This window comes from Melanotaenia boesemani, chromosome 21 (assembly GCF_017639745.1).
Source record: "Melanotaenia boesemani isolate fMelBoe1 chromosome 21, fMelBoe1.pri, whole genome shotgun sequence".
NCBI lineage: Eukaryota > Metazoa > Chordata > Actinopteri > Atheriniformes > Melanotaeniidae > Melanotaenia > Melanotaenia boesemani.
The window spans coordinates 3560385-3586582 of NC_055702.1; the positions used below are offsets into that span (position 1 = coordinate 3560385).

General features: G+C 41.0%; 1 protein-coding gene across 1 annotated transcript; it reads left to right on the top strand.

Moving 5' to 3' along the window:
* Positions 1-5033: 5033 nt before the first annotated feature.
* LOC121632962 (gastrula zinc finger protein XlCGF8.2DB-like) lies at positions 5034-25092 on the top strand. Its single transcript, XM_041974807.1, has 2 exons — positions 5034-5182; positions 23937-25092. Exons 1-2 carry the CDS (start codon positions 5071-5073, stop codon positions 24920-24922), a joined length of 1098 nt encoding a protein of 365 aa, XP_041830741.1. The 5' UTR covers positions 5034-5070; the 3' UTR covers positions 24923-25092.
* Positions 25093-26198: the final 1106 nt, after the last annotated feature.

The window sequence follows — 26198 nt, forward strand, 5'->3', positions numbered from 1 at the left end:
GATTTGATTTGATTTGATGAAGACAGTGTCTAAAATTTCTATATAAAAAGAATGGCTCACAAATGAACAGCTCACAGCTGTGAATCGGTTCCCATCGTTCATTTAAAAGAGTCGTTCAAAAGAATCGATTCGTTCATGAACGTCACATCTCTAATTTCGAGCTCCTTCAGCAGTTACTCTGGCAACGGCGTCTTGCGCAGACGTTTGTTTCCCAAAATCTCTAAAAGCTAAATGTGATTCAATATAAGTTCATGCTGATGTGATGCTTTTCCTGAATTTGTTTTCAAAATGCAATGTCTCACAATCGCCACAGAATCTCCTCTCAAAAACCTGCGATCTCCTCAGCGTTTGGAATCTGAGAGATTGACAAGCCCGGTCCCTTCGAAGATCCCGCTTGCTGCTCGATACGCGCTGATGACGTCTCGTTTGCTCTATCACGTGACTTTCGGCATGCTGAATCCTGCTCAGAGACAATGCTCGCAACACTTTCGTGTCACATGCTCGACACGTGATCGAGAAGATGAGCTCGAGCATAATATCTCTAGCGACAAGATGTAATCGAATCTGTGCAAGCCTGGTTGATCTCAAATGAAATAAGGAAAAAAGAACCAGTACGGACACAACGAAAAAATGTTTTGTCTTAAACAAAACGGCAGTGAAAGCTTGCTTTTGTATGACCACATGGAGATTAAACCCTTCGGACTTCATCAACTGCAGGATGTTAAGAATGAACCCGCAGGTAAGAATAATAACAGATTTAATGGCAGGGTTTCTGTAAGAGAAACTGTTGTTTAAATTACCAGATGATTTTAATGTATTGGAGCGTACTCCACACAAATTATGGCGAAGTGTAATCTGTGTTCTAGGTAATTTTCTCAGGAACGTTCACTGGCTAGTGTGAAGCAGTAGTAAACTCCAAAAATAACTATAAACTCCATTATTCATATCATGATATTATATTAACCTGAAACAACATGACTGAGTCATTTTATCAGCAAATAATTTAGATGCCAGTTTACCATAAATATATTAACAATTTTTTGTTACATAAATAAATTTCCCTGAGGGCTCTCTGAAGGGATTAATAAAGTATTTCTATTCTATAACAATATCCCAGGGCTGCCAACTTTTCAATAATCCTTAGAGTGAGATTTGGTGGAACCAAGTGAAATTTTGCTGCATATATGTCAGCAAGACATTAGGAATAATTTTGTCTCTCGCTCTCTCTCTGTTTTCTGGTATCCAGATTTTTTTTTCTTTTTTCTTTTTTTTTTTTAACCCTGTCCTGTCCAGCATCCTAACATACAGAACGGTGGTCTGTGTGCCATATTTTGCTTGACAGATTTGCTGTACCAAGGGAGACATGTTATATACATGGCTGCCCTTGATATTTTTATTATTTTTATTGTAATCTTATTTTCTTTAGTCTTTATATGTCAGTGCCGAACCTGACAGGGAGATAGAGAAAGAGGGGGAAAAAAGGGAGAAAAGGACAGGATTAACATGTGGAAATAACAGTTGTCTAGGCTGCCTAAAACACACCACAAAAAACAGTATAAACTACCACAGTACTACATGATGCATAAAGAAAAATAGGATAATGATATGAAAAAGTACAATAGTCATCAAACGTACCTGCAGAGAAACATACCAACACACAAACATCAACATCTAGTCAGAAGCGGCCATGCAACAAGGAAGAAATGTGTGCTTGCACCCCGAAGCATCGGCGGGGGACGGGGGGAGCCTGAGGCCCCAAAGGCCCAGCAGGTCCACAGAGCACCAAGCCCAGGACAGCCAAAGCTGACAGAGGAGCGGCCCACTCAGACCAGAGCAGAGGGGCCCCCAGACTGGAGCCCCCTGGTGCGAGAGGGCAGGGGCACCGAGCAGGCCCTTTGGCACCCCACAGCCCAAGAGCTACCCATTCCCCCCAGCAGAGCCACACCCAAGACCCGACGGGGCTTGACCGCCCCAGGCAAAACCACCGCCAGCCACGTGTTAAAAAGGAACACAAACTCTTTACTTCAGGATTTTCAAGGGCCCCCACCCAGGAGTCGGCCCTGGGTAAATGATACCATTTACCCCCCAAGTCCGACACCACTGCATTTAGTGACAACACTGATAAATTATCAGAAATTCATCAAAGTTGTTACCGCTAACCATTTGGCACTGTTGCGGTAAAAATGGTTCAGCTTTGTGTCCATATTTTATCCCTTTCCTAGTCAGACAGTTCCCAGTTAGGCAGTTCCCAGTTAGGCAGTTCCCAGTCAGACAGCAGCTTCAATACAGAACATGACTTGATGACATTTACTGGAGAATAAATTTCAACATAAGTTTTAAAACATATTTGTTGGAGCACATTTCCAACAATCACCTATAAAAACATGTTTCTGTAAATATAAATAAATATGACTAAATGACTTTTATTATGCTGGACTTACCCTCAAACCCCCAAATTCATGTGAGTTCAAAATGACGTCACCTGACTGCATTTACCACAATAATCTGATATACAGTTTTTGATATATGAATTTATACATTTGATTAAATTATACATTCTCTAGTTGTATGTTTCACTTTTGTTTGACAACACACAAAAAGGAGTATTTTTTCAGTCTATTACAATCATTTTATTTATTTATTTTGTTTTAATTATTGTTTTCTTCATTTACAGTAGCAGTGGTTTGGAAGCAGTAGTAACAGTCGGGTTAGCGAAGGGAAGCAGATGGAACATAAAACTGTTTATTTTATAAACATAGCAGGTCTTTATAATAAAATGTGTTGTCTAAGTAATGGGGGGCCTGGGCCCCTGTAGAGCTCTTTGTCAGGCTCAACAGATAGACCTTAAATAAATTCAGCTTTAAGCAATGCCGGAGTGGCTGATATTTTTTACTGCACATTTCAACAAAACAGGAAACCTTAAGATTGCAGGGACTTCTGTTGTTTAAACCTAATTTAGTCACTACCCCTAAAAGACAGTGTCATTGCTACACATACCTATTAGCTCTACATTCTCTCTCTCTGATAATACCTGATGGTAACTGCCTACAGTGCCACAAGACTCAGTGTAATTTCTGTGTTCTCCCTAGCAGCATATGTCCTCTTCTCTTTAGTTCGCCTCATCACAGCCTCATCACCTCTGCTTCTGTGTTATGACGGATTCTCAGACGTGGTGGTTTGTGGTCTTCACACACATCAAACTGAATCGCTGCTGTTTGTGGAGCTGAAATATCTCCACTCATCACTGCGTGTCGGACTGATCACTGAGCAGTGGATGAACTGTGTGGCTGCGACGTGACATTGCATCTTTTTTGCGTATGCCTATGGCAGGTGGAAGAAGTAGTTCCTATATATACTGAAAGTTTAGTTCTATCAATATTGGTATAGGAGGAATAGATATTTATGTATTGATCCGCACATCACTACTATTTATTCTTCTCAGATAATTATTTAGATCAAACCGTAGGGCCCACTAATTTATTTGTTTCACCGGGACACTGGTCCAAGAGTAATGTAGCCCTGGGGAATCCTCCCAAACCTCCGGATTAGCCACTCCGCCATTGCTCTTGATGAGTATGTGAAGCCACTCAGATGCCTGAGTCTCACGGCCAGTGTGTGAGAGTTGGCAGCCCTGATATTCACTGCAACAGTAAAAGCAACAAGCGGTCAACAGCAACTTCATCAGATGTGATTCAGCTAACATTAGAAAATGAAAAAGTTAACTTTATCATGCAGCAGCCCACCCGTGGAGGTATGTTTGGTCCAGCAGGACCCACCAAATATGTTATGCAGTAAAATAAGCTAACAAGCATAAAACACTGAAATCACATAATTTTTAACCAGATAAACAGATGAAGGCAAATGATACTAGGAAATCCCATTAAGGTCACCCCGCATAGCCAAGGTTGGAATTACCAGAAGTTTTTATATTTTGGCTACAGTGCAGCTTCAAACCACTGAACATTAACAGTAGAATAAAGATTTGACAAGTAGTACCAAGATTATGTTACATACTGCATAAAAACGGTCATGGAGAATCTCAAGTAGTGCTCATGTTCAGATAAAAGTTTGCAGCTTGTAACACACCAGCTGTGTCTCCTCTATCACTCATTTATTAAACAGGGAACTCACATGATCTCGCTGATGATTTGACAATATTCAAAATATTCCAACATTTGCTCGCACTGGCCCACGGGAGAAGCAGTACAATTCTGGGTGGACTGAACCAGAAAGTGGCCTTACTGGCCTGCTTGGTAAAAATAATAAACTAAAAAAAACAAATCATGGTGCACTACAACGGTGTGGCTGATTGTGCACACGTGTCAGTGCCAGGCAGACCAATCTAGACTATTTGTGCTTGCCAGTTGTCACCAATGTGGTGATTGGTCAAAATTATGGTAATATTGTTTTTAAGGTTCAACATGTGCAAAGTACGTGGAGGCGGAATAGCTGAGATGCTGACAAATGTGGTGGCAAAATGGACAACAAGGGAGGACACCTGAGGAGGCCAATTAGGATGTCCTGGATGAGTTTATGAGTCCTGGCCTGACTTTTTGTCCCGGTACGGCAATGCTTGGGCCCCTCCTCCTCAGCTGTCACCCTCCTTTCATCTAGTTATTCAGAGTCCATTTCGCCACATTTCTCTGTTTCTCAGCTGTTCCACCTCCACACGCTTTGCTCGTGTTGATCATTAAATAAATATATACAGTTACTCAGGATGGAAATAAGGACGTTTTCTATAAACGGTTGATAAATGAGAGCCCATGCCTGTTTCTTTGTTTTCCTGCAGATGTCCAGCAGCTGTTTGTGATTAAAGAAGAGGTTTCTGGGAACTCCAGTCTGAAACAGCTGAGCCCAGGGTCACTCCAGATAAAGGAGGAAGAGGAGGAACTCGGGATCAGTCAGGAGGGAAAGAGGTTTTATGGTCAGGAGGAGGCTGATGGCAGCAGATTCAATGAATCAGTAAGGAGTGAAGAAAATGAAGAGAATACTCAGTTGTCACAGCTTCATCAAATCAAAACTGAAGACAACAGAGAGACAGAAGCTTCAACCTGCAGCTCAGCAACACAGATGAAAAGAGAACCTGATGGAGAGGACTGTAAAGGACCAGAACCATGCAGGAATCCAAGTCCAGATAGTCATTCGCAACCACATCTGGATGAAAAAGCTTCAGAGACCAGCGGTCATGATGATGATTGGAATGCAGTGTCTTTAGGTTCAGAATGTGAAAATGCAGAAAGTGACAATGATTTGAGGCCAATATCAGTCACTAAAACTACCAAAAGATCCTTTGGATGCTCAGAGTGTGGTAAACAATTACTCTCCAAGCATTCTCTTCAGAAACACGTGATGCTCCATTTAGAAAAGGATTCTTCCAGCTCTCAGGTTGACGGACGTTTTAGAGAGAAACCAAACAGGAATCCACGAAAAAAAAGTCACACTAGGAAGAAACGGTTTCCTTGTACTGATTGTGAGAAGAACTTTAGATATAAGAGTCGGCTCACAGATCACATGCTGAGTCACACTGAGGAGAAACTGTTTTCTTGTAGTGATTGTGGCAACAAGTTTAGACGTGAGCGTGACCTTAAATATCACATGTGGATTCATAATGGGGAGAAACAGTTTTCTTGTAGTGATTGTGGCAAGAAGTTTAGATATAACAGTCAGCTTAAAGATCACATGTCGATTCACACTGGGGAGAAACCGTTTTCTTGTCATGATTGTGGCACAAAGTTTAGACTTAAGCGTCAGCTTAAATATCACATGTGGAGTCACACTGGGGAGAAACCGTTTCCTTGTAGTGATTGTGGTAAAGAGTTTAGAACGAAGAAGGGGCTTCAGTATCACATGAGGATTCACACTGAGGAGAAACCGTTTCCTTGTAGTGACTGTGGTAAAAAGTTTAGATCTAAGAGTCACCTTAATAGACACACCGTAATCCACACTGGGAAGAAAACTTGTTTCTAATGATTGTGGTAAACTGACTTATCACATGCAATACCACGAAGCAGAGAGACCACATAAATGTAGTTTATGTCAGAAAACATTTTTTCTTCCTGGAGACCTGAAGAAACACATGACAATTCATTAAGGAGAAAAATCGTTAGGTTGCAGCAAATTTGACAGACCTTTTCATCTTTGGGGTGATCTTCGAGTGCACATGATTGACCACTTGGTAGTGAAACCGTTTGTTTGTGGTGACTGTGGCGCAAGATTTTCAGATGTATGACAAGACATATTAAAACCCACACGGGAGTGAAACCGTTTTCATGTGATCAGTGTTTGCAAAAACATTTGACAACTCATTAAAAAAAATCAAAGTTTCCAGAAAAGGGAAGAAATCAAATGTTTGATCAGGATGGTTAGCTTTAAATGAATCAATACTGGATCAAATTGAATTGAAATGAAATATATAAAATTGACTGTTGTAAATCAATTCAATTTAGGAAACTAGTGACAATACCCAGCCCTATATGATTTTTATTTTTTTTCCCCATCACGTTCAGGCCTAGACTGGCAAGTTTTAGTATCATAACTTTAGTCATTTGAGCAACTCTGATGTCAGTGACTACTGCTTTATTTTTCACTTTTGAATATGTACATTTTTAAATGTCTTATTAAAATATTTTAAAAGCTACCGTATTGTTAATATTTTGTTCTTAGATATTTTTCAACTGTTGTTACATCCCACGTTTATCTCCAGACTGACCGGCAGTCCAGGGTTTTATGTGTTAAATGTTAAATGTGTGGAAATGTTACTGTATTATCTCTAAGAACACATTTACTGTAGAGGGGTTGTCCTGTAGCCCAAGGATTGCCGGTTCAATCCCAGGCCGGGGAATTCATGTCGAGGTGTCCCTGAGCAAGACACCAAACCCCTAATTGCTCCTGATGGGTCGTGGTTGAGCGCCTTGCATGGCAGCTTCCGCCATCAGTGTGTGAATGTGTGTGTGAATGTGACATATATGTAAAGCTCTTTGGATAAAAGCGCTGTATAAGTACAGATCATTTACCAATTCAGTTTTAACATAACCAGCATGAACGTACAGTACATTGCCATGATAATGCAGCCTCTTAAACGACCGTGCATGCTAAGAAATGTTTAGTTGCATTTTACTATGATGGTGCGAGTGTCCACACGGCTTGAGTGACCTGCTAACGGTGACGCCTGAGCTGCACCAAAGCCCAAAATAGATCATGATGAGCAGCTACAATACTGTGTGTTGAATATTAGTCTGACCCAACAGAATCTGTTGCAGGGGAAGATTAAGGTCCAGAGCAGCAAGGTCATCCCTGACTGCAGGAGAACCTCTTCCTAATGTTGGGCTTACACCAGAAGACTTTTAAAAGACTTGCAAAAGACTCATGAAAACTACCAGCTCACATATAAAGACAAATGTTCAGAGTTTTAAGTCTCAGCCTAGTCTCAGGCTGAGATTTGACAAAGACTGAATCACTATTTACAAGACTGCAACTAGATTCTTTTAGCATTTTTTGTGATATGTTGGACAGTTAATATTGAACAGGTCTGATCTGCCCACAGCAAAGCCAGCAAGGAGAGAGTTTTCCTCCAGGAAATTACACATTATTAAGTGTTCCTTTGCATCTCTGCCAGGTGTTACACCAACTCATCAGAATCTGGAGGGATGAATGAGTTTTTTCTTCTTCTCTCATTTATTAGATCATTATACAGTAACACATAAATGACCTACACCAGACATTTACTTCTTAATAACCATCCGTTCCTCTTTCTGGACGGTCCATCAATGATGTTCCATCACCGCTTCGTTAGTCTTTGTTTTGTTTTGTTTTTTTTCCCCCTTTTTTGCTGTTGTTCTGTCAGGATTCCTGTTTCTGCTGTGTCAGAGCTCATCTATTGGTTGTTGATTGTGTTTCGTCACTGCAACTTGCGATAATATCAAACACATTTGATATTGTCGTTGATCCAACACTAGGGAAAGATTGATGTTAAACAGCGCAGATTACCAGCTTAAACCTAACAACCGAGATGACAGGCGCACTGTGACTCCAGTAAGACTCCTAAGATTTCCATTTTTAGTCTGCAATCGGGAAAATTGTTTTAGTGTCAGCTAGCATAAGTTGGAGAACAGACTGGCATGCTCCTAAAAGGTCCCTCTACATTCCTCTATCTCTACCTACATGGTGGACTTGTCCTATAGCTTCACTAAATGTCTTAGCTAGCGGCAGACCTAACCAGCTGTGATCAGCACCTTTCCACCAAAATCCACTGAGCACTAACAGTTTGCTTGGCTGGGCTTAACACCTATGACAGTCACCAAGCTCTATCCAGAACAAACCTACAAACACTGCCTGAGCTCTTTTCATGACTGCTCACTCTCACCTCACAGCTGCTGCCTCATAGGTAATTAGGTCACCTCTGATCTGCTCCTGCCATGTTCTTCCCACTCTCTCACTTACTGACACCAACCTAAAGTTCAATACCTACACTCCTCCTTTCCTTAAAGCTGAACTGTTTCTAAGTCAGGACATGTCGTAACCTCTTGACCACACTGTTTGCTTTGGACATGGCTCCTGGAATCTCTTCTGCTCCAATCTGCCTCTTTCATCTGCATCATTTAAAGGTCCCAAATTATACATTTTTTTAACAATTTTATATGGGTGTCAGAGGTCCAACAACATTGTTTTTAAAGTGGATTACCCCAAATTCAGCCGTGGTCCTTAGTTTCAGCCATTCCAAATATGGCCCTAGTGAGCTCTATTGAGAACGGGCCGTTTCTGTGTCTGAACCTTGAAATGTTCATGAGTGGTGCCTTTCCTTACCCCCCAATGGGAAAAGATCCGGCTTTCGCTGGCGCCCACTCTATGATTTTAGAGGGTAAGCTCAGCTAGCCGGGGGGACGGGTCAATGACCGGATTCACTGCTGGGAGGAATGTTTTTTGTTTTCCCTTTGTGATGTCACAAGAGGAAAGATATCAGATTCACTTGTTCGAGCACACATTTATTAAAAAGTGGAGCAAGCAAGTAATGGTGAAATTATGGTCTAGTGGCATCTGCATAACCGCAATAGACTCGATGTCACTCTGCAGAGGCTCAATGCTCACCTCTGCCAGACCTGACGTGCATCCCTCCTACGCAGACTGTTTACGAGGAGGTACTCCCTTGTGATTGGTCAGTTTGGGATCACGTGTTGCTGGATTTCTGGATCTTGTCGTTGAATTTGTGTGGTAACCACCGTTTAAAAAAAAAAAAAGAAAAAAGTGGATTAAGTTGATGAGAGGCTGATCAAATTATTTCTTCGTTTTTTCCCACAAGCTAATAAAGACACTGAACCATACTGGACTCCACTATTGTTTTAGAACAGAAAATACCACCGAACTGAAGTGAACCATCAAAAGAACTCCAACCTGGTGAGTTTACCGGCCGATACCACCTCTGCTGCCACCATCAGATTAGGAGGAGAAACTGCAACATGACACCAAAACGACGCACACCCCCTACTCCCGAGTGTAAAAGCAAACTCACCAGCGTCAGCTACGCCGTAACTGACCACATGCAGACACTGTGTGAACATAAATCCGCCTTAAGAGAGATGTTACAGAATTTTCTAATTCTTGGGCCTCATACACAGGCTATGAGGACACATAAGACTGTTAGAAACCTTTAGAAAGTGAATTTTGCATAATATGAAACCTTTAACACTGCCGTCCCTTCTGATGCTAGTTCTAGGTTGGTGGATGCTGGGTACCATCTCTTCTGCAGGCACCTGTCCATCTCCCACATCCTCACTGATAGTTGATAAGTAGTGGGGCACTTGTCTCTGTTGCACACCATGGAACCCAGCTGGTACTGCCACTAGCATCTGTTTCTGATTCTTACTCTTGGTCTGCATGGAGAGGTTCAGGAGATTTGTGATGCTGGTATCTCTGATCATCTGCCCGTTTTATTTGATCTTTTAAAGTCTGGTTCTGGTTTGCGCCTCTGTCCTTCCGATCAATGCACAGATGGTATTGCTTTTTTCTGCTGCTTTTGCAGAGTTGGCGCTTCCCTCTGTGGAGTTACAGTAGCATTGAAATGCTGAACAACTGTGTTCGGATATTTTAGACGCTCTTGCCCCTGTCAAGATTAAACGCTGTAAATCAGCTGCAGAGCCGTGGCTCTTCTCCTGGGTTTTGTTCCAGCTGCTTGGAAACATGCTGCTGTGCAGCCTCTTAAAAAGATTAATTTGGATCCCAATGTTCTCTCAAACTTTAGGCCAATTTCTAAGCTTTCCACCACCCCAGTCTGCCAGTCCAGGGGAACTGTCCCCGATGTCCACGCGATGCTGCAGAGGCGTGCCAGCCAAGATAGCCCTACAGCATCCAGAGCCTTAAGGAACTCTGGGCGGACCTCATCCACCCCCGGGACCTTGCCATTGAGGAGCTTTTTAACCACCTCAGCGACCTCAGCCCCAGAGATAGGAGAGCCAGCACCAACCACCCCAGACTCTGCTTTCTCATCGGAAGACATGTTAGTGGGATTGAGAAGGTCTTTGAAGTATTCCTTCCACCCCCTCACAATGTCCCGAGTCGAGGTCAGCAGCCCCCCCATCCCCACTGTACACAGTGTTGACGGAGCACGGCTTTCCCCTCCTGAGCTGCTGGATGGAGGACCAGAATCTCCTCGAAGCCGTCCGGAAGTCATTCTCCATGGCTTCTCCAAACTCCTCCCATGCCTGAATTTTTGCTTTAGCGACTGCCGAAACTGCGCTTAGCCCCCCGATACCCATCAGCTGCCTCTGGAGTCCCACAGGTCAAAAAGGCCTGATAGGACTCCTTCTTCAGTTTGACGGCATCCCTTACTGCCGGTGTCCACCAACGAGTTCGGGGATTACCGCCACGACAGGCACCGGAGACCTTACAGCCAGAGCTGCGGCTGGCCATCTCGACAATAGAGGCATGGAACACAGCCCATTTTGACTCAATGTCCCTCGCCTCACCTGGGACATGGTTGAAGCTCTGCCGGAGATGGGAGTTGAAACTCTTTCTGACAGGGGACTCTGCTAGACGTTCCCAGCAGACCCTCACAACACACTTGGGTCTGCCAGGCCTGACCGGCATCCTCCCCCACCATCTGAGCCAACTCACCACCAGGTGGTGATCAGTTGACAGCTCTGCTCCTCTCTTTACCCGAGTATCCAGAACATGCGGCTGCAAGTCCGACGACACGACTACAAAGTCAATCATCAAACTGTGGCCTGGTGTCAAGTGCACATGTGGACACTCTTATGTCTGAACAAGGTGTTCTTCATGGACAGTCCAAACAACAAAACACCACTCGGATTTAGATTAGGGGGGCAGTTTCTCCTAATCACACCCCTCCAGGTCTCGCTGTCATTGCCCACGTGAGCATTGAAGTCCCCCAGCAGAACAAGAGAGTTCCTGGAAGGAGTGCTCTCCAAGACCCCCTCCAAAGACTCCAAAAAGGGTGGGTACTCTGAACTGTTATTTGGTGCATAAGCACAAACAACAGTCAGGACCTGTCCCCCTACCCGAAGGTGGAGGGAGGCTACCCTTTTGTCCACTGGGGTAAACCCCAACGTACAGGCACCAAGTCAGGGGGCAATGAGCATGCCCCCACCTGCTCGGCGCCTCTCACCGGGAGCAACTCCAGAATGGAAGAGGGTCCAGCCCCTCTCAAGGACAGTGGTTCCAGAGCCCAAGCCGTGCGTTGAGGTGAGTCCAACTATATCTAGCTCAACCTCGCGCACCAGCTCAGGCTCCTTCCCCACCAGAGAGGTGACATTCCACATCCCTAAAGCTAGCTTCTGCAGCCGAGGATCAGACCACCAGGGTCCCTGCCTCTGGCAGCCGCCCAGCTCACACTGAACCTGACCCCTATGGCCCCTCCAGGAGGGGCCATAGTTTTAAGCCAGTTTTAGTGGACGAAAACTCAAAAAAGGTTTTAGCCCAGTAAAAAAAAGTATTAGTTTTTAACAAATTAATTTAGGTCAATAATATGTAATAAAAAGTGGAATCAAGGTTGACAGCTTATAAGAAGTATTGCAATTTATAAAAAAACTTTTGCATAATAACCAGATCCTTTACCAGACTTTCCCATCAACAGGGATGCAATGCTACTGTGCTATACTGAATTACTGTTGGGCACAAACCTTTTATTTCTATATTTCAACTTTTTTTTTTCATGAATTGATGCCCTACTTTATCACACAAGAAAATAGCTTATCTATAAGTTCAAGTTTGAATTCATGCTTGTGTTGTTCTTACTCTCAAATGTAAGTCGCTTTGGATAAAAGCATCTGCTAAATGACTGTAGAATAGAATAGAATAGAATAGAATAGAATAGAATAGAATAGAATAGAATATAGGAACACATTGTGAGTTTGTTGTTTGGTTAGTTTCATCAATAATTAGAAAATTAAAAGGAATGGTTTTAGACTTAGAAGGTTTCCCAGCCAACAACAGATACTGTCTGATCTACTTAGGGTTATGCATTGCACAGATAACGTGCTAACTGTGGAATCAATTTCTCAAGAGTAACAACATCCTTACTTATTTTCTGAAGTGCAATACTCCACCCTGAACATACACATGCCCAAAATATGAGCAACAGATGAGGAACACATGTTCAACTTGACCTAGTCTGCCAGTGAAATTATGATGGATTATAGTTAAAATATGTCCATGTATTGTTTCATCGCTTTCGACCACCATGATTTATCTATGAATGAGTAAACTGCTTGTCTGTGTGCGCTGCACGTCTGGTGGTGGGCTTGGCCAATGTGCAGCAGCATTGCTGACTGACAGATTGCGCTCACAATAGGCAGAAATGTAATGCATTTTTAATGTCGGACAGTCAGCTCTTGAACATTTTCATCTCATCTCTTCAACAAAAAACACATCTTGTCATCTTTTCATCATCAGAGAGCCACGTTTAGCTCGTCAGTGTCTCGTTATCGTCATGACAAAAAAAGTTGATCAACTAAATAAATTTGTCATTGTCATCGTTGACGAAAAGAACACTGGTGTAAGTTTGCTTCAAGTAAACCAAATCCAGGAGGCAGACCACAACGTAATGGTCATCCTAGGTTCAACGCAGAACATTGTGGGTAAATACAACCAACATATATGCCACTCCTCCCAGCTCTGGCTGGAAGAAATGACTCACAGAAAAAAACACAAGATAGTGAAATATCACTTGTTGTTTTGAAGTGAACTTCAAAACAAATAGTTGATTTGGGGTTAAAAAGGAAACTAGAAAATTTTGGTTGTAGTTGTGATGATATTAATTTCTTTGAACATCTTAATTGATTTTACCCAGGCAGAGGGAAAATTCTTCTGTGCATTAATTCTCTTAACATTTTGTTGTTGTATTTACTGCCCATGAAGTTGTATTCATCAAAACAGAGAACTGGAAACGCAGGTGTTATACTCCAGATTTAACAGAGCTATAGAAATTGTTGGCAGTCTAATTTAAATCTGCTTTAAAAATCTAAAGACACTAAAACTATGAGAGGAAATTTGGTGTATAATTGACATGTGGAAGAACAAGGAAAAATAAGGAACAAGGTTGTAGGTTGTACTGAGCAAAGTTAGGACCTGATACACCTGCCAAACAAAATCAAACTTAGTGCTCAAAATGACCAGTGTTCAAGGAGGTGAGAATCTCTATCCTTCATTCCATGAAGCAGTGAACATGCTTGTTAAACAGTTGAAAATGTACAGCACCAGCAATTCAAATACAGAAAACATATTATGAAATAGAACCGGGCAAATAAGCTTTTCTATAAAGAAAATGCTGATTCTTTACATTGGATGCATTAAAAAAAAGAGCCATAAATCAAGGAAAGATACTTCTCTGGGTAGTGATGGACCCACTGTTTAAAACAGGGGTGCCCAAGTTCGGTCCTCGAGATCTACCATCCTGCAACTTTTAGATGCAGTCCTTCTCCAACGCGCTTGTATCAGACGTCATCTGCGTGTCATTCAGCTCTGCAGAGGCCTGGTAACGAGCCAGTCATTTGATTCAGGTGTGTTGGAGAAGGGTTGCATCTAAAAGTTGCAGGATGGTAGATCTCGAGGACCGGATTTGGGCACCCCTGGTTTAAAACAACAGAAGCACTACTATTTGAAGATAATTAGGACTACTTAACAGTGTGAAAAAACGTATGTTTTCTGTAGGAGTAGAAGGATCCCACAAATTCTAAATTCAAACAGAAAAGTCAGTGTTTTTTATTGGAAAAATTAGAAACTTGCACTGGGAGATCAAAAGTGGACTGGCTCAGATAAGAAAACGCTAATGTGAATGTGGGGCTTTGGAAATAAGCAGGACCAAAACAAATATACAGTTACAATATTTACACAATATTAATTTATATAGATGAATATAATTTATATAAATTAGTATAGGAGTCTGACAATGACTGTATCTAGTTTACGAAGAATTATAACACCGAATAGTAAAATGGCAACAACACGCTATAAACGCGCCTGTGCAGCTGAAACTCGAAAAGAACTTTTTTTTTTTTTTTATCTTTTTCTTTTTTCTTTTTTTACTTTTTTTTGTGTCTTCTCCGCTCAGACCCACACTCCAGCATAGTAGGTGGCAGTAATGCACCTGATTGGAAGGTGCCACCCGCCAAAAATCAAGAAGAAGAAGAAGAAGAAGAAACTCGAGAAGAAGAATGAAAGCGTGTCCGTGCGGATGCCTGATCAAAATCCCTATTAAACACATGCAGAAACTACTAGCTCGCAAACACAAAGAGACACTGCGGAAGTTTTTATAACGAAAACTTTGAAGCCAGTAAGCTGTAATCGATTCTGTGCTAATTTGTTTTATTTCTCAAAATAAAACAGAACCAATACGGACACCATGCAAAAAATGTTTTATCTTAAACAAAAGAGCAGTAAAAATTTGCTTTTGTATGACCACATGGAAATTAAACCCTTCGGACTTCATCATCAGCTGCAGGATGTTAAGGATGAACCCACAGGTAAGAATAATAACAGATACAACGGGAGCGTTTCTGCAATCGAAACTGTTGTTGAATTATCAGATTGTAATGTATTGGCGCGTTGTCCGGCGCGTAGTCCGAAAGATATTCGCAGATTCGGTTTTTCCAGATTAATAACTCATCAATGGAACAATGCGTCTACAAAATCGACACAACACCGCAATCACAGCACCATAGACTGCGAGCTGGGAACTTGCATTGGGTTCTATCCAGAGACTGCTGGCGCTTGACTGGGCAGGGACCGTCTGCAAATTCTAACACCGAAAAAGTATGAAAGGAAAATATTCAATAACTAAAATATGACATGTTGTAGTGCCACCAAGCTCAGTACTAATAAATCATCTCATCATTTGGTAAATGATAAATATTTCACTTTGCCTCTATATGTATTTATTTATTTTTTAAATTCACTATTTTAGATAGTGTTACTTCATGCTTACGACCTTTATGTTTTGCTATATATGGCAAAGAAAGTAACACACCTTTGTGAACTGAAATGGGAAAACAACTTTTAATAAACATTCTGTGTTTGACTGTATATACACATATATAGCTTCTGAAATAGCTTAAGCAGAGGGGTAAAAAAAATACAATTTGAAAGAATATATATGCCATGGTAAAAATGAAAAGGTTTGCGGGGTGACAGACAGCCTAGTGGTCATCCCCTTTCTCTAACTATGCTGTGCCTTATCAGCTGCTCCATCTAAAAAAACCAGAAAGACCACATAATATAGCAATCACCCAAACATACAAGATTCATATTCTCATAATGTTAATCTTTGAGGTTTACCAACATTTATTTCTCACACTCTCAAACATAAGCAATCCAGTATCTGGTTACAGTCAGCGAAACCTAACTATCGATGTTCTAGTTGCACAACACACAGTACCGAGGGGTGTCTTTGTTTGGCATCTGTGCTGGTGTCATGTCAATGCATTCAGTATGGAACCATCGTCCACAGGTTTCACACTGTATTCTTATTTTTAATAAGATAAAAAACAATACTCAAATCTGTAGCCATCCTCCCTGGAGTCCTCAGCTTCATTTCATGCAGAGGATCAACCACACAAATGTGGTTTGAAAGGGCATGGAGATACTGTTAACAACATGCATATCAATAAACCAAATTAATATTCAAACAGTAACAAAAAAAGCAACAATGTCATAATCATATAGTCTTAATTAGGCAAGGCAGACGTAAAGGTGTAAATCAGAACTGTATTAAAATGCAGCAGAGAACAGGTGGGTCTTTAACTTGGATTTAAATAAACTGTTTCAGCTGATTTGAGGTTTTCTGGGAGTTTGTTTCAGACATGTGGAGCATAGAAGCTGAAGGCAGCTTCTCCATGTCTGGTTCTGACTCTGGGAACTGATAAGAGACCGGATCCAGATGACCTGAGGGTTCTGGTAGGTTCATACTGGGTCAAGAGGTCACTGATGTATTTTGGTCCTAAACCATTCAGAGCTTTCTAGACCAGCAGCAGAACTTTAAAGTCTATTCTCTGATGAACAGGCAGCCAGTGTAAAGACCTCAGAACTGGACTGGTGTGGTCCACTTTCTTGTTTTAGTGAGGACTCGAGCAGCAGAGTTCTGAATAAGCTGCAGGTGTCTGACTAGTTTTTCAGGTAGACCCCGTAAAGACACTGTTACAGTGCATGGACTAGTTTCTTCAGGTAGTTGTATTTCTTGGAATTGTGATTTTGAGAATATTCTTATACAGTATTTATGAATATGTTTGAAAATAGATTATATTTTTAAGCAACGGTTAGTTTTGGTTTAAAGTAAAAGTTCAGACTTTCTTACAAGGAAATCTAGTTTAAAACCATTGTAGCACAATATTAAAACACAACTGTTTGAGCACAAAAACAAGCTTACCTCTCCTAATCATGAGGCCTTAAACTCTGGAATTCCTTCTGAGTGTGACCTTTACCCTCTGTTGATCATTTTTCACAACAACTTCGCTTGGCTTACTAGTCCAAATACATTCAACATATATGGTTAACAAAACTCATCACTTTAAAAAGTATTCACCTAGTCATTTGAAGTAAATTATCAATGAATGTTGCTGGTCTCAGTTGTCTCTGCTTTTTCAGTATTGACCTCTTGATGATACCAAACCTTCTCTCAACATGGCAGTGTGTGTCCCTTGTTTTCCGTGGTTCAAAGTTCTTTTCACATTTGTCTAATGCATGCTTTTTCAAATCTCCCAACAACAGACCACTCCAACGTGGGAGAATTCCCAGGTAGCTTTCAAAAAGGATGTCAACGATCCCAGGGCCTGGACATCCTCTTTTCCAAGGCCACTTAGTACTTCCTTCAAAACCTCCTTAAATTTGTATGTGAAAGGAGATTTGCCAATAATTGTGCTGGCTTTTCTTTTTTCTTCATCATCTTCTTCTTTTACCAGTTGGCTGACCTCCAGCTTTTCTGTCTCATCCATGTCAGGTACCCTGCCTTTTATTTATTAATTCCTGCATGACTTTCAAGTTAAGGAGGACAGTTTTGCTGTTATGTTTCCCACATAAAGCACTGCACAAAGACCGGAAGATGTGGACGGCGTCGGTCATTGAGGTTGTGTTTTGCAACCTGGCAAATGCAAATGTTGCAAAAGCTTTTAAACCCTTATTATCAGTTTTTCGTCCAATGGAATGAGCAACTGCTTTCAACACATGTGCAAAGCATAAATGCAACACAGTGAACTTCATGACTTTTGACTTAATCTGTCCTGAACAAATAGCGAAAGCCCTGTCCAGGTAGCTGAAGACACTCTCCTTGTTGAAGGACAGAAGAACACTATTCATCAGTGCCCAGCTGTAGTCGGTTTTAACCTGATGAACTTTGAACTTTGTGTTCTGTGAAAGGTATCGCAGAAACCACATCAGCCAGAATGTGATGGGTGGTATCGAGTGTTCAGTAGTGAGCATCTCACAGACTGGAAGGGGAGGTACACTCTCACCATCTCCAGGAAGAGTGAGGGAATAATAAAGAAGTCTCCTGGTTTGACCAGGAACTTTGGATGCAACCTTACCAGTCGCATCTAGGTACAAGGTCAGTGGGAATTTCTTTCTCAGATGTTGGACAAGAATGCTGATTCCTGTTTCTGTATACATGTGTACACCAAAGAGATCAATTTGCAGGTGCTGAATGTATCCAGGAATTCTGTGAAATTGAGTGTAACATTCCTTGATGATTTTTTGTGTGAGATAAATCTCCACGAACACATCATCATGAACTCTGTTTCTCTTGCTGAGTTCTGACCTGATAACTCCCAGAACATTCTTACTCAGACTTCGGGTTATGGTTCACTCCAGGGCGTAGAGCCCTTGCAATCCTGCCTCTTTTTGTATATGCTGCCCGTCTAAATTGTCTCTCGTGTTTTATTTCTCCCTTTTGTTGCACAGTTATTTTGATTCCAGTGTTCCCTGTTGGCTTTCTTTTCATTCTAAAAAGTATGTAGTACTACAGGAAGGAAAGGTACAAACGGCACTAATATTTAAATATGGCCTTTTGATTTTTCGGCTGAGTTGTTTTGATGTGCTGACTCTTATTTTCCGTAAGCTGTTGTATAAAATGTTGGTCCGAGGCCATTTATCTGGTTTTATTGTAATGGTGAACTTTTTTGATACTGCTGGCAGCTTTCTCCATTGTTCAGTATTTTGTTTAAACTTAACCTCAGTTTGTACAGAAATTTTCTTTAGTTTTTCTTCTTTTTCAGTGTTTTTCATGTCTTCAGCTGTGACGTGGCCCTCTGCTTGAATATTTCGCTGGTCCGTCTTCCTTTGTTTGTCTTCTTTAATATTTTGTATGTATTCATCTGGGACATCATTGTCTGTCTTCTTTAGTGTTTTGAAAATCTTCTACTTTGATTTCTTCCTCTAATTGTCTTTGTCTTCCAGTTCTTTTGACTTTTTCTGTTTTTTCTCTCCGATTCTTGGTCCACACGACCCAGAGCCAGTGACGGTTTTTTGGATCATCTTTACCAAATAGGGCTAATGAAATTTCTGACTAGATTTCTGAAGCGTAATCTGTATTTTGGCTTGTAATGCCTTTACTCTTCATTATTTTGACCAGGGCTGCTATTCCACCAGCGTTTGCCCATAAGTCTTTCCTAACAATGCTCTTTCCCTTTTTTACTCTCCCCATTATCTTTAAAGCTTGTAACCTAGGGAAAATGTAAATCTGAAACCTTACATGGATATGCTTTTCTAAGGTTACAAAAGATTTAAAACTACAGTATTAAAATGATCAAAATTTAACCAAATAAAAGTGAGATGAAAAGAAAGAGCTTCTTTGTTTCAAGTCAAGATCTAAATGATCAAATATGGTAAAAAAATCAACAGATATCTAAAGACAGGTTTAAAAAATGTTATGGGATCAATAACTCACAAGCTTAATGTTAAAATTGAAATTGAACACTAATCAAGCATACAAGAATAGCTCATTTCTTGCAACTATTAAAATGAAAAAAAGAAAAAGAAGAAAAGTATTTTGACTATTTTGTCTTGGAAAAAAACGGAAAAGAAAACACCTGAGAAAGGTCTGTTTTTTTTAACACTAATCCATAAAAAATTATTGTACTGCCTAAATGATGGCTGCATATCATTGGCAAGTGCTTAGTCAAGGCAAGGCAGTTTATTTGTACAGCACATTTCATGTACAGGACAATTCAAAGTGCTTTACATAAAACAAAGACATTACAGATATTTAAAAACACTAAAAGGCATCAACACATAATCACAATAAAATAGTAAATTACATTAAAATGATTAAAAGCAAGATAAGTTAAAAAGTTTCTGTGCAGATTTCATGCATAGGCGCATGAGAAAAGAAATGTTTGCATGTTTTGCTTAGTCATACTGTGCATCCTTTTTCTGATTGGTTTCAAGACAGTGGCCAATAGGCAGTCATGAGGTAATAACCCAATAACAGATCATTTCATCCACCTAAATTAGACAAGTATCAAGAACAAGAAAATTACTAGAACATGTCACATTCTAGTTATTGCTAATTTACTACTTATTTAAATGATGAAAAAAAAATCCTAAAAATACAGTTAAGCATATTTTACCAGAGTAAGAGCTGTAATGTGATCAAGATGAGACGGTTTATTGGTACTGTGAGTTTGGTGGCACTACAACATGTCATAATGTAGTTATTGAACTTTTTTTTTGTATTTTTTTCTGTGTTATATTTGCAGACGGTCCCTGCCCAGTCAAGCACCAGCAGATTCTGCATAGAACCCAATGCAAGTCTCCCAGCTCGGAGGACAGTTCGTTTTGAGGAAAATACGATTGTAGCTCGCAGTCTACGTTGCTGTGATTGCGGTGTTGTGTCGGTTTTGTAGAAGCAATGTTCTGTTGATGAGTTAATAATCTGGAAAAGTCGAATCTGTGAATATCTTTCTAACTTTACCGAAGTGCGTTTTCACACAAATTTTGGCCAAACGTTACGGAGACCCCCAGGAGACACGGATTTTCGCGTTAGCACACAGTACTTTTACATTACCCCGCAATCCAGTGAGATTTTGTGATTTAATGGTTATTTATTAAATAAACTCCAATTTCCATTTATTTTCATGACTGAATAACATATACATTGCTCAAAAACATAAAGGGAACACTTAAACAACACAATGTAACTCCAAGTCAATCACACTTCTGTGAAATCAAACTGTCCCCTTAGGAAGCAACACTGACTGACAATCAATTTCACATGCTGTTGTGCAAATGGAACAGACAACAGGTGGAAATTATCGGCAATTAGCCCACCCCCAATAAAGGAGCAGTTCTGCAGGTGGTGACCACAGACCACTTCTCAGTTCCTGCTTTCTGGCTGATGTTTTGGTCACTTTTGAATGCTGGCAGTGCTTTCACTCTAGTTGTAGCATGAGACGGAGTCTACAACCCACACTTGGGGCTCAGATAGTGCAGCTCATCCATCCTCCGCCTTTGTGCAAGGAGGAACAGGAGTAAGGCCCTCCATGAGCTCGCCAGAGGTAGCCTGACTGCCCTAATCACAAATTGATCACTGCCCTCTACTAGCTGATGGTGGAACTACAGTTGATTACTTAGTGCCCTCTTCTGGCTGATGGCAGAACTGTAGTTGATTAGTGCCCTCTCCTGGCTGATAGTGGAACTACATTTGATTAGTTAGTGCCCTCTACTGGCCGATGGTGGAACTGCAGTTGATTACTTACTGCTCTCTCCTGACTGGTGGTGGAACTGCAGAATACTATTTTTTATCCTCTCTATTGGCTGATTGTGAAACTGCAGTTTATTAGTTACATGCCCACTACTGGCTGATGGTAGAACAGCCATTTATTTTTATCTGCCCTCTTCTGGTTAATGTAGGAACTGCATTTGATTAGTTACATGCCCTCTACTGGCTGTTGGTGGAACTGCAGTTGATTACTTACTGCCCTCTCCTGGCTGATGGTGGAACTGCAGTTGATTAGTTAGTGCCCTCTCCTGGCTGATGGTGGAGCTGGAGTTTTTTATTAACTGCCCTCTACTGGCTGTTGGTGGAACTGCAGTTGATTAATTCAACACCTCTACTGGCTGATGGTAGAACTGCAGTTGATTAGTTAGTGCCCTTTACTGGCTGATAAGGGAACTGCAGGTTTTTAGTTATTGTTCTCTGCTTTCTAGTGTTTTAACTGCTGTTGCTTAGTTACTGCCCTCTACTGGCTGATGGTAGAACAGGAGTTGATTAATTCGAATCCTCTTCTGGCGGATAGTGGAACTGCAGATTATTATTTTTAATCTCCTCTACTGACTGATGGTGAAACTACAGTTGTTTGGTTACTGCCCTCTCCTTGCTGATGGTGGACCTGGAATTGATTAATTCAACTCCTCTTCTGGCAGATAGTGGAACCTCAGAATATTATTTTTTATCCTCTCTACTGGCTGATAGTGAAACTGCAGTTAATTAGTTACATGCCCACTACTGGCTGATGGTAGAACAGCCATTTATTTTTATCTGCCCCCTCCTGGCTGTTGGTGGAACTGCAGTTGATTAGTGCCCTCTCCTGGCTGATGGTGGAACTGCATTTGATTAGTTAGTGCCCTCTACGGGCTGATGGGGGAACTGCTGCCCTCTACTGGCTGATGGTGTAACTACAGTTGATTACTTACTGCCCTCACCTGGCTGATGGTGGAACTGCAGTTGATTTGTTAGTGCCCTCTGTTGGCTGATGGGGGAACTACTGTTGATTAGTTACATGCCCTCTACTGGCTGATGGTGGAACTGCATTTGATTAGTTAGTGCCCTCTGCTGGCTGATGGTGGAACTGCATTTGATTATCCAGTGCCCTCTGCTGGCTGATGCGGGAACTGCTGTTGATTAGTTACATGCCCTCTACTGACTGATGGTGGACCTGGAATTGATTAATTCAACTCCTCTTCTGGCTGATCGTGCAACTGCAGATTATTATTAATCCTTTCTATTGGCTGATCGTGAAACTGCAGTTTTTTAGTTACATGGCCACTACTGGCTGATGGTAGAACAGCCATTTATTTTTATCTGCCCCCTCCTGGCTGTTGGTGGAACTGCAGTTGATTAGTGCCCTCTTCTGGCTGATGGTGGAACTGCATTTGATTAGTTAGTGCCCTCTACTGGCTGATGGGGGAACTGCTGTTAATTAGCTACATGCCCTCTACTGGCCGATGGTGTAACTACAGTTGATTACTTACTGCCCTCTACTGGCTGATGGTGTAACTACAGTTGATTACTTACTGCCCTCTCCTGGCTGATGGTGGAACTGAATATCCTCTGTGGCATAGATGGTCAGAAGATAATTTTGACCTCTTTGCCGGCCCATTTATTGCATGCTCTTTTTGTTGTCGTCCGTAGCTGCAACCATGTTTTTTTTTTTTTATGGTGGGGACACAAGATGTGGATATCTGGCAAGGGGCGTTGCTACCAGTCACGTCAAGAGGGTTCCTATAGAACAGGGCTACTCAATTTGGTCCTACGAGGGCCGCAATCCAGCAGGTTTTCCATGTATCCCTGCACCAACACACCTGAATCAAATTAGGTGGCTCTAACAGCCAATCAGGTTCTACACAATGACTCATTAATTTGACTCAGGTGTATTGGTGCAGGGATACATGGAAAACCTGCTGGATTGCGGCCCTCGTAGGACCGAATTGAGTAGCCCTGCTATAGAACCTTGAAAAGACCCTGCCTCGGAGTAGGAGCTAAAATGTTTATAGGAACTGAGGGCTTTTACCCCTAGTTCCTATATGTCCCAATGCGCGAAAAAACGGCCAGGTTCCCGAAAAGGTTATAGGAACTGCAAAAGGTTCCTACAGTCGGAAAGGGGCTTGTCCCAGTATGGCCCTGCTTGGGCCCTTCCTCTTCAGCTGTCACCCCTCTTTCATCTTGTTATTCAGAGTCCATTTCCTCACATTTCTTTGCATCCCAACTGTTCAGCCTCCACGCGCTTTGCTTGTTGTGATCATTAAAAAAATATTTACAGTTACTCATAGACTGGAAATAAGTATTGTTTCTACGAACGGTTGATAAATGTTTCTTTATTTTCCTGCAGATGTCCAGCAACTGTTTGTGATTAAAGAAGAGGTTCCCGGGAACTCCAGTCTGAAACAGCAGAGCCCAGGGTCACTCCAGATAAAGGAGGAAGAGGAGGAACTCGGGATCAGTCAGGAGGGAAAGAGGTTTTATGATCAGAAAGAGGCTGATGGCAGCAGATTCAATGATTATGTAAAGAGTGAAGAAAATGAAGAGAAACCTCAGTTGTCACAGCTTCATCAAATCAAAACTGAAGACAACAGAGAGACAGAAGCTCCAACCTGCAGCTCAGCAACACAGATGAAGAAAGAACCTGATGGAGAGGACTGTAAAGGACCGGAACCACACAGGAAACCAAGTCCAGATAGTAATTTGCAACCACATCCAGATGAAAAAGCTTCAGAGACTGGTGGTGATGACGATGATGATTATGATGACCATGATACGAATGCAGTGTCTTTAGTTTCAGAATGTGAAAATGCAGAAAGAGACAATGATTTGAGGCCAATATCAGTCACTGAAACTACCAAAAGATCCTTCGGATACTCAGAGTGTGGTAAACAATTACTCTCCAAACAGTCTCTTCAGAAACACATGAAGCTCCATCCAGAAAAGGATTCTTCCATCTCTCTGGTTGATGAACGTTTTAGAGAGAAACCAAATGAGAATCCACAAAAAAAAAGTCACACTGCTGAGAAACCGTTTCCTTGTAGTGATTGTGGCAAAAAGTTCAGACGTAAGGCTGACCTTAAATGTCACATGTGGATTCATAATGGGGAGAAACAGTTTTCTTGTAGTGATTGTGGCAAGAAGTTTAGATACAACAGTCAGCTTAAAGATCACATGTCGATTCACACTGGGGAGAAACCGTTTCCTTGTAGTGATTGTGGCAACAAGTTTAGACGTGAGCGTGACCTTAAATATCACATGTGGATTCATAATGGGGAGAAACAGTTTTCTTGTAGTGATTGTGGCAAGAAGTTTAGATATAACAGTCAGCTTAAAGATCACATGTCGATTCACACTGGGGAGAAACCGTTTCCTTGTAGTGATTGTGGCAAAAAGTTTAGACGCGAGTGTCACCTTAAATATCACATGTTGATTCACACTGGGGAGAAACCGTTTCCTTGTATTGATTGTGGTAAAGAGTTTAGATGTAAGGATACGCTTAAATCTCACATGTTGATTCACACTGGGGAGAAACCATTTACTTGTAGTGATTGTGGTAAAGAGTTTAGATGTAAGAATACGCTTAAATATCACGTGGATTCACACTGGGGAAAATCCATTTCATGTACTACTTCATTAACATCACAGGAGCAAACAACAGCAGAGAACAACCCCTGCTTGGTGACTATGCGCTACCTAGTGGTCACTAACTCACCACATCCATGGTAACATATAACTCAAATACATAGCGGCCAAAATGAAAATATTGGAACAAGTTGAGGGCCCGTCTGGTTCAGTGTTTATTAAAAACTTTTTAATGACCTTATTGCACACATTTAACTTGGAACTAACAGAGCCTATTAGTTATCACCCATAAAACAACATCAATCATTAAATAAATGAGAAAAAAATCTGTTCAAATATGTTGCATTTATTTGTTATGTCTTTATATGCATTTTTCTTTTTCTGAGTAATTTCAAGTGAAAACATTTTCTACAGGCTTCAATGTAATAGCAAGAGAAAAATGCAAAAACAAACTGCAATGAAGGTTTTCTGATTCTATAGCTTTCACATTGTGTGTGTGTGTATATATATATATATATATATATATATATATAATTTAATAGGGACAGTGCACATTAATGAACATCTTTTCAGTTAGTGACAGATGTAAACATGCTGGATTATAGCAACAATGCTAATTTGCATCCATAGTCCCTAGGCAGGTAACACAAAAACATAACAAAACAATAGACAGGACAATAAATCACAGTAAGAGCACATCATAAAACAGGACAATATTTAAGAAATTAAAGTCAGTGGTTACAGGACTGGTTTGCTTTAAACCACTGCTTAAGCTGAGTTTTGAAGGTAGATAATGTTGGACACTCCCTTATGGAGAGTGGAAGACTGTTCCAGATTTTGCTGGCTTTTACAGAAAGAGCATTTTGTCCAAAGGCTGTTTTTCTGTGTGGGACCTCACAGTCCCCTCTAGAGCAGGCCCTGGTCCTAAGACCACTGTGACCCCTTTTTTTCAACACATCTTCCAAAGTGTAATGAAAGGCAGGAACAGTGATTTTCTCTGGCCAGTCTAGTATCAGTCCTGGATCATTAACACCATGGACACCACCAGCAGGTGGTGTATGGATACACATAGATGTTTGTACATAGAACACCAGTTACTGTGGTATATTGTTTTCATTCTATTGTATTTCTTTTTAATGTTTGTATTTTTTATTTAGTTAATCTGCTTTTCTCCCTCTATTTTATGTAGTTGAGTTATAGTAACACACAAATTTAGCTTTGTGGAATTAATAAAGTTTTATCTTAAATATTACTATGTTGTTCTTCTTTATATAGTAAATATAGTAGTATATACACTTTATTATCTATATTATTAAATATAGACGTTATTAATTTAGTCTGTCTCATTGTAATGCATAGGTTGGTGCTCAGTGTGTGGTTTCAGACAATAATGCATGTATGTCCACATCTGTGAACAAAG

Coding starts and splice junctions, on each gene's coding strand:
- LOC121632962 (XM_041974807.1), top strand. CDS start 5,071: ATGAAAAGAGAACCTGATGGAGAGGACTGTAAAGGACCAGAACCATGC. Junction 5,183..23,936: donor AAAAGCTTCAGAGACCAGCG/GTCATGATGATG, acceptor CAGAGACTGGTG/GTGATGACGATGATGATTAT.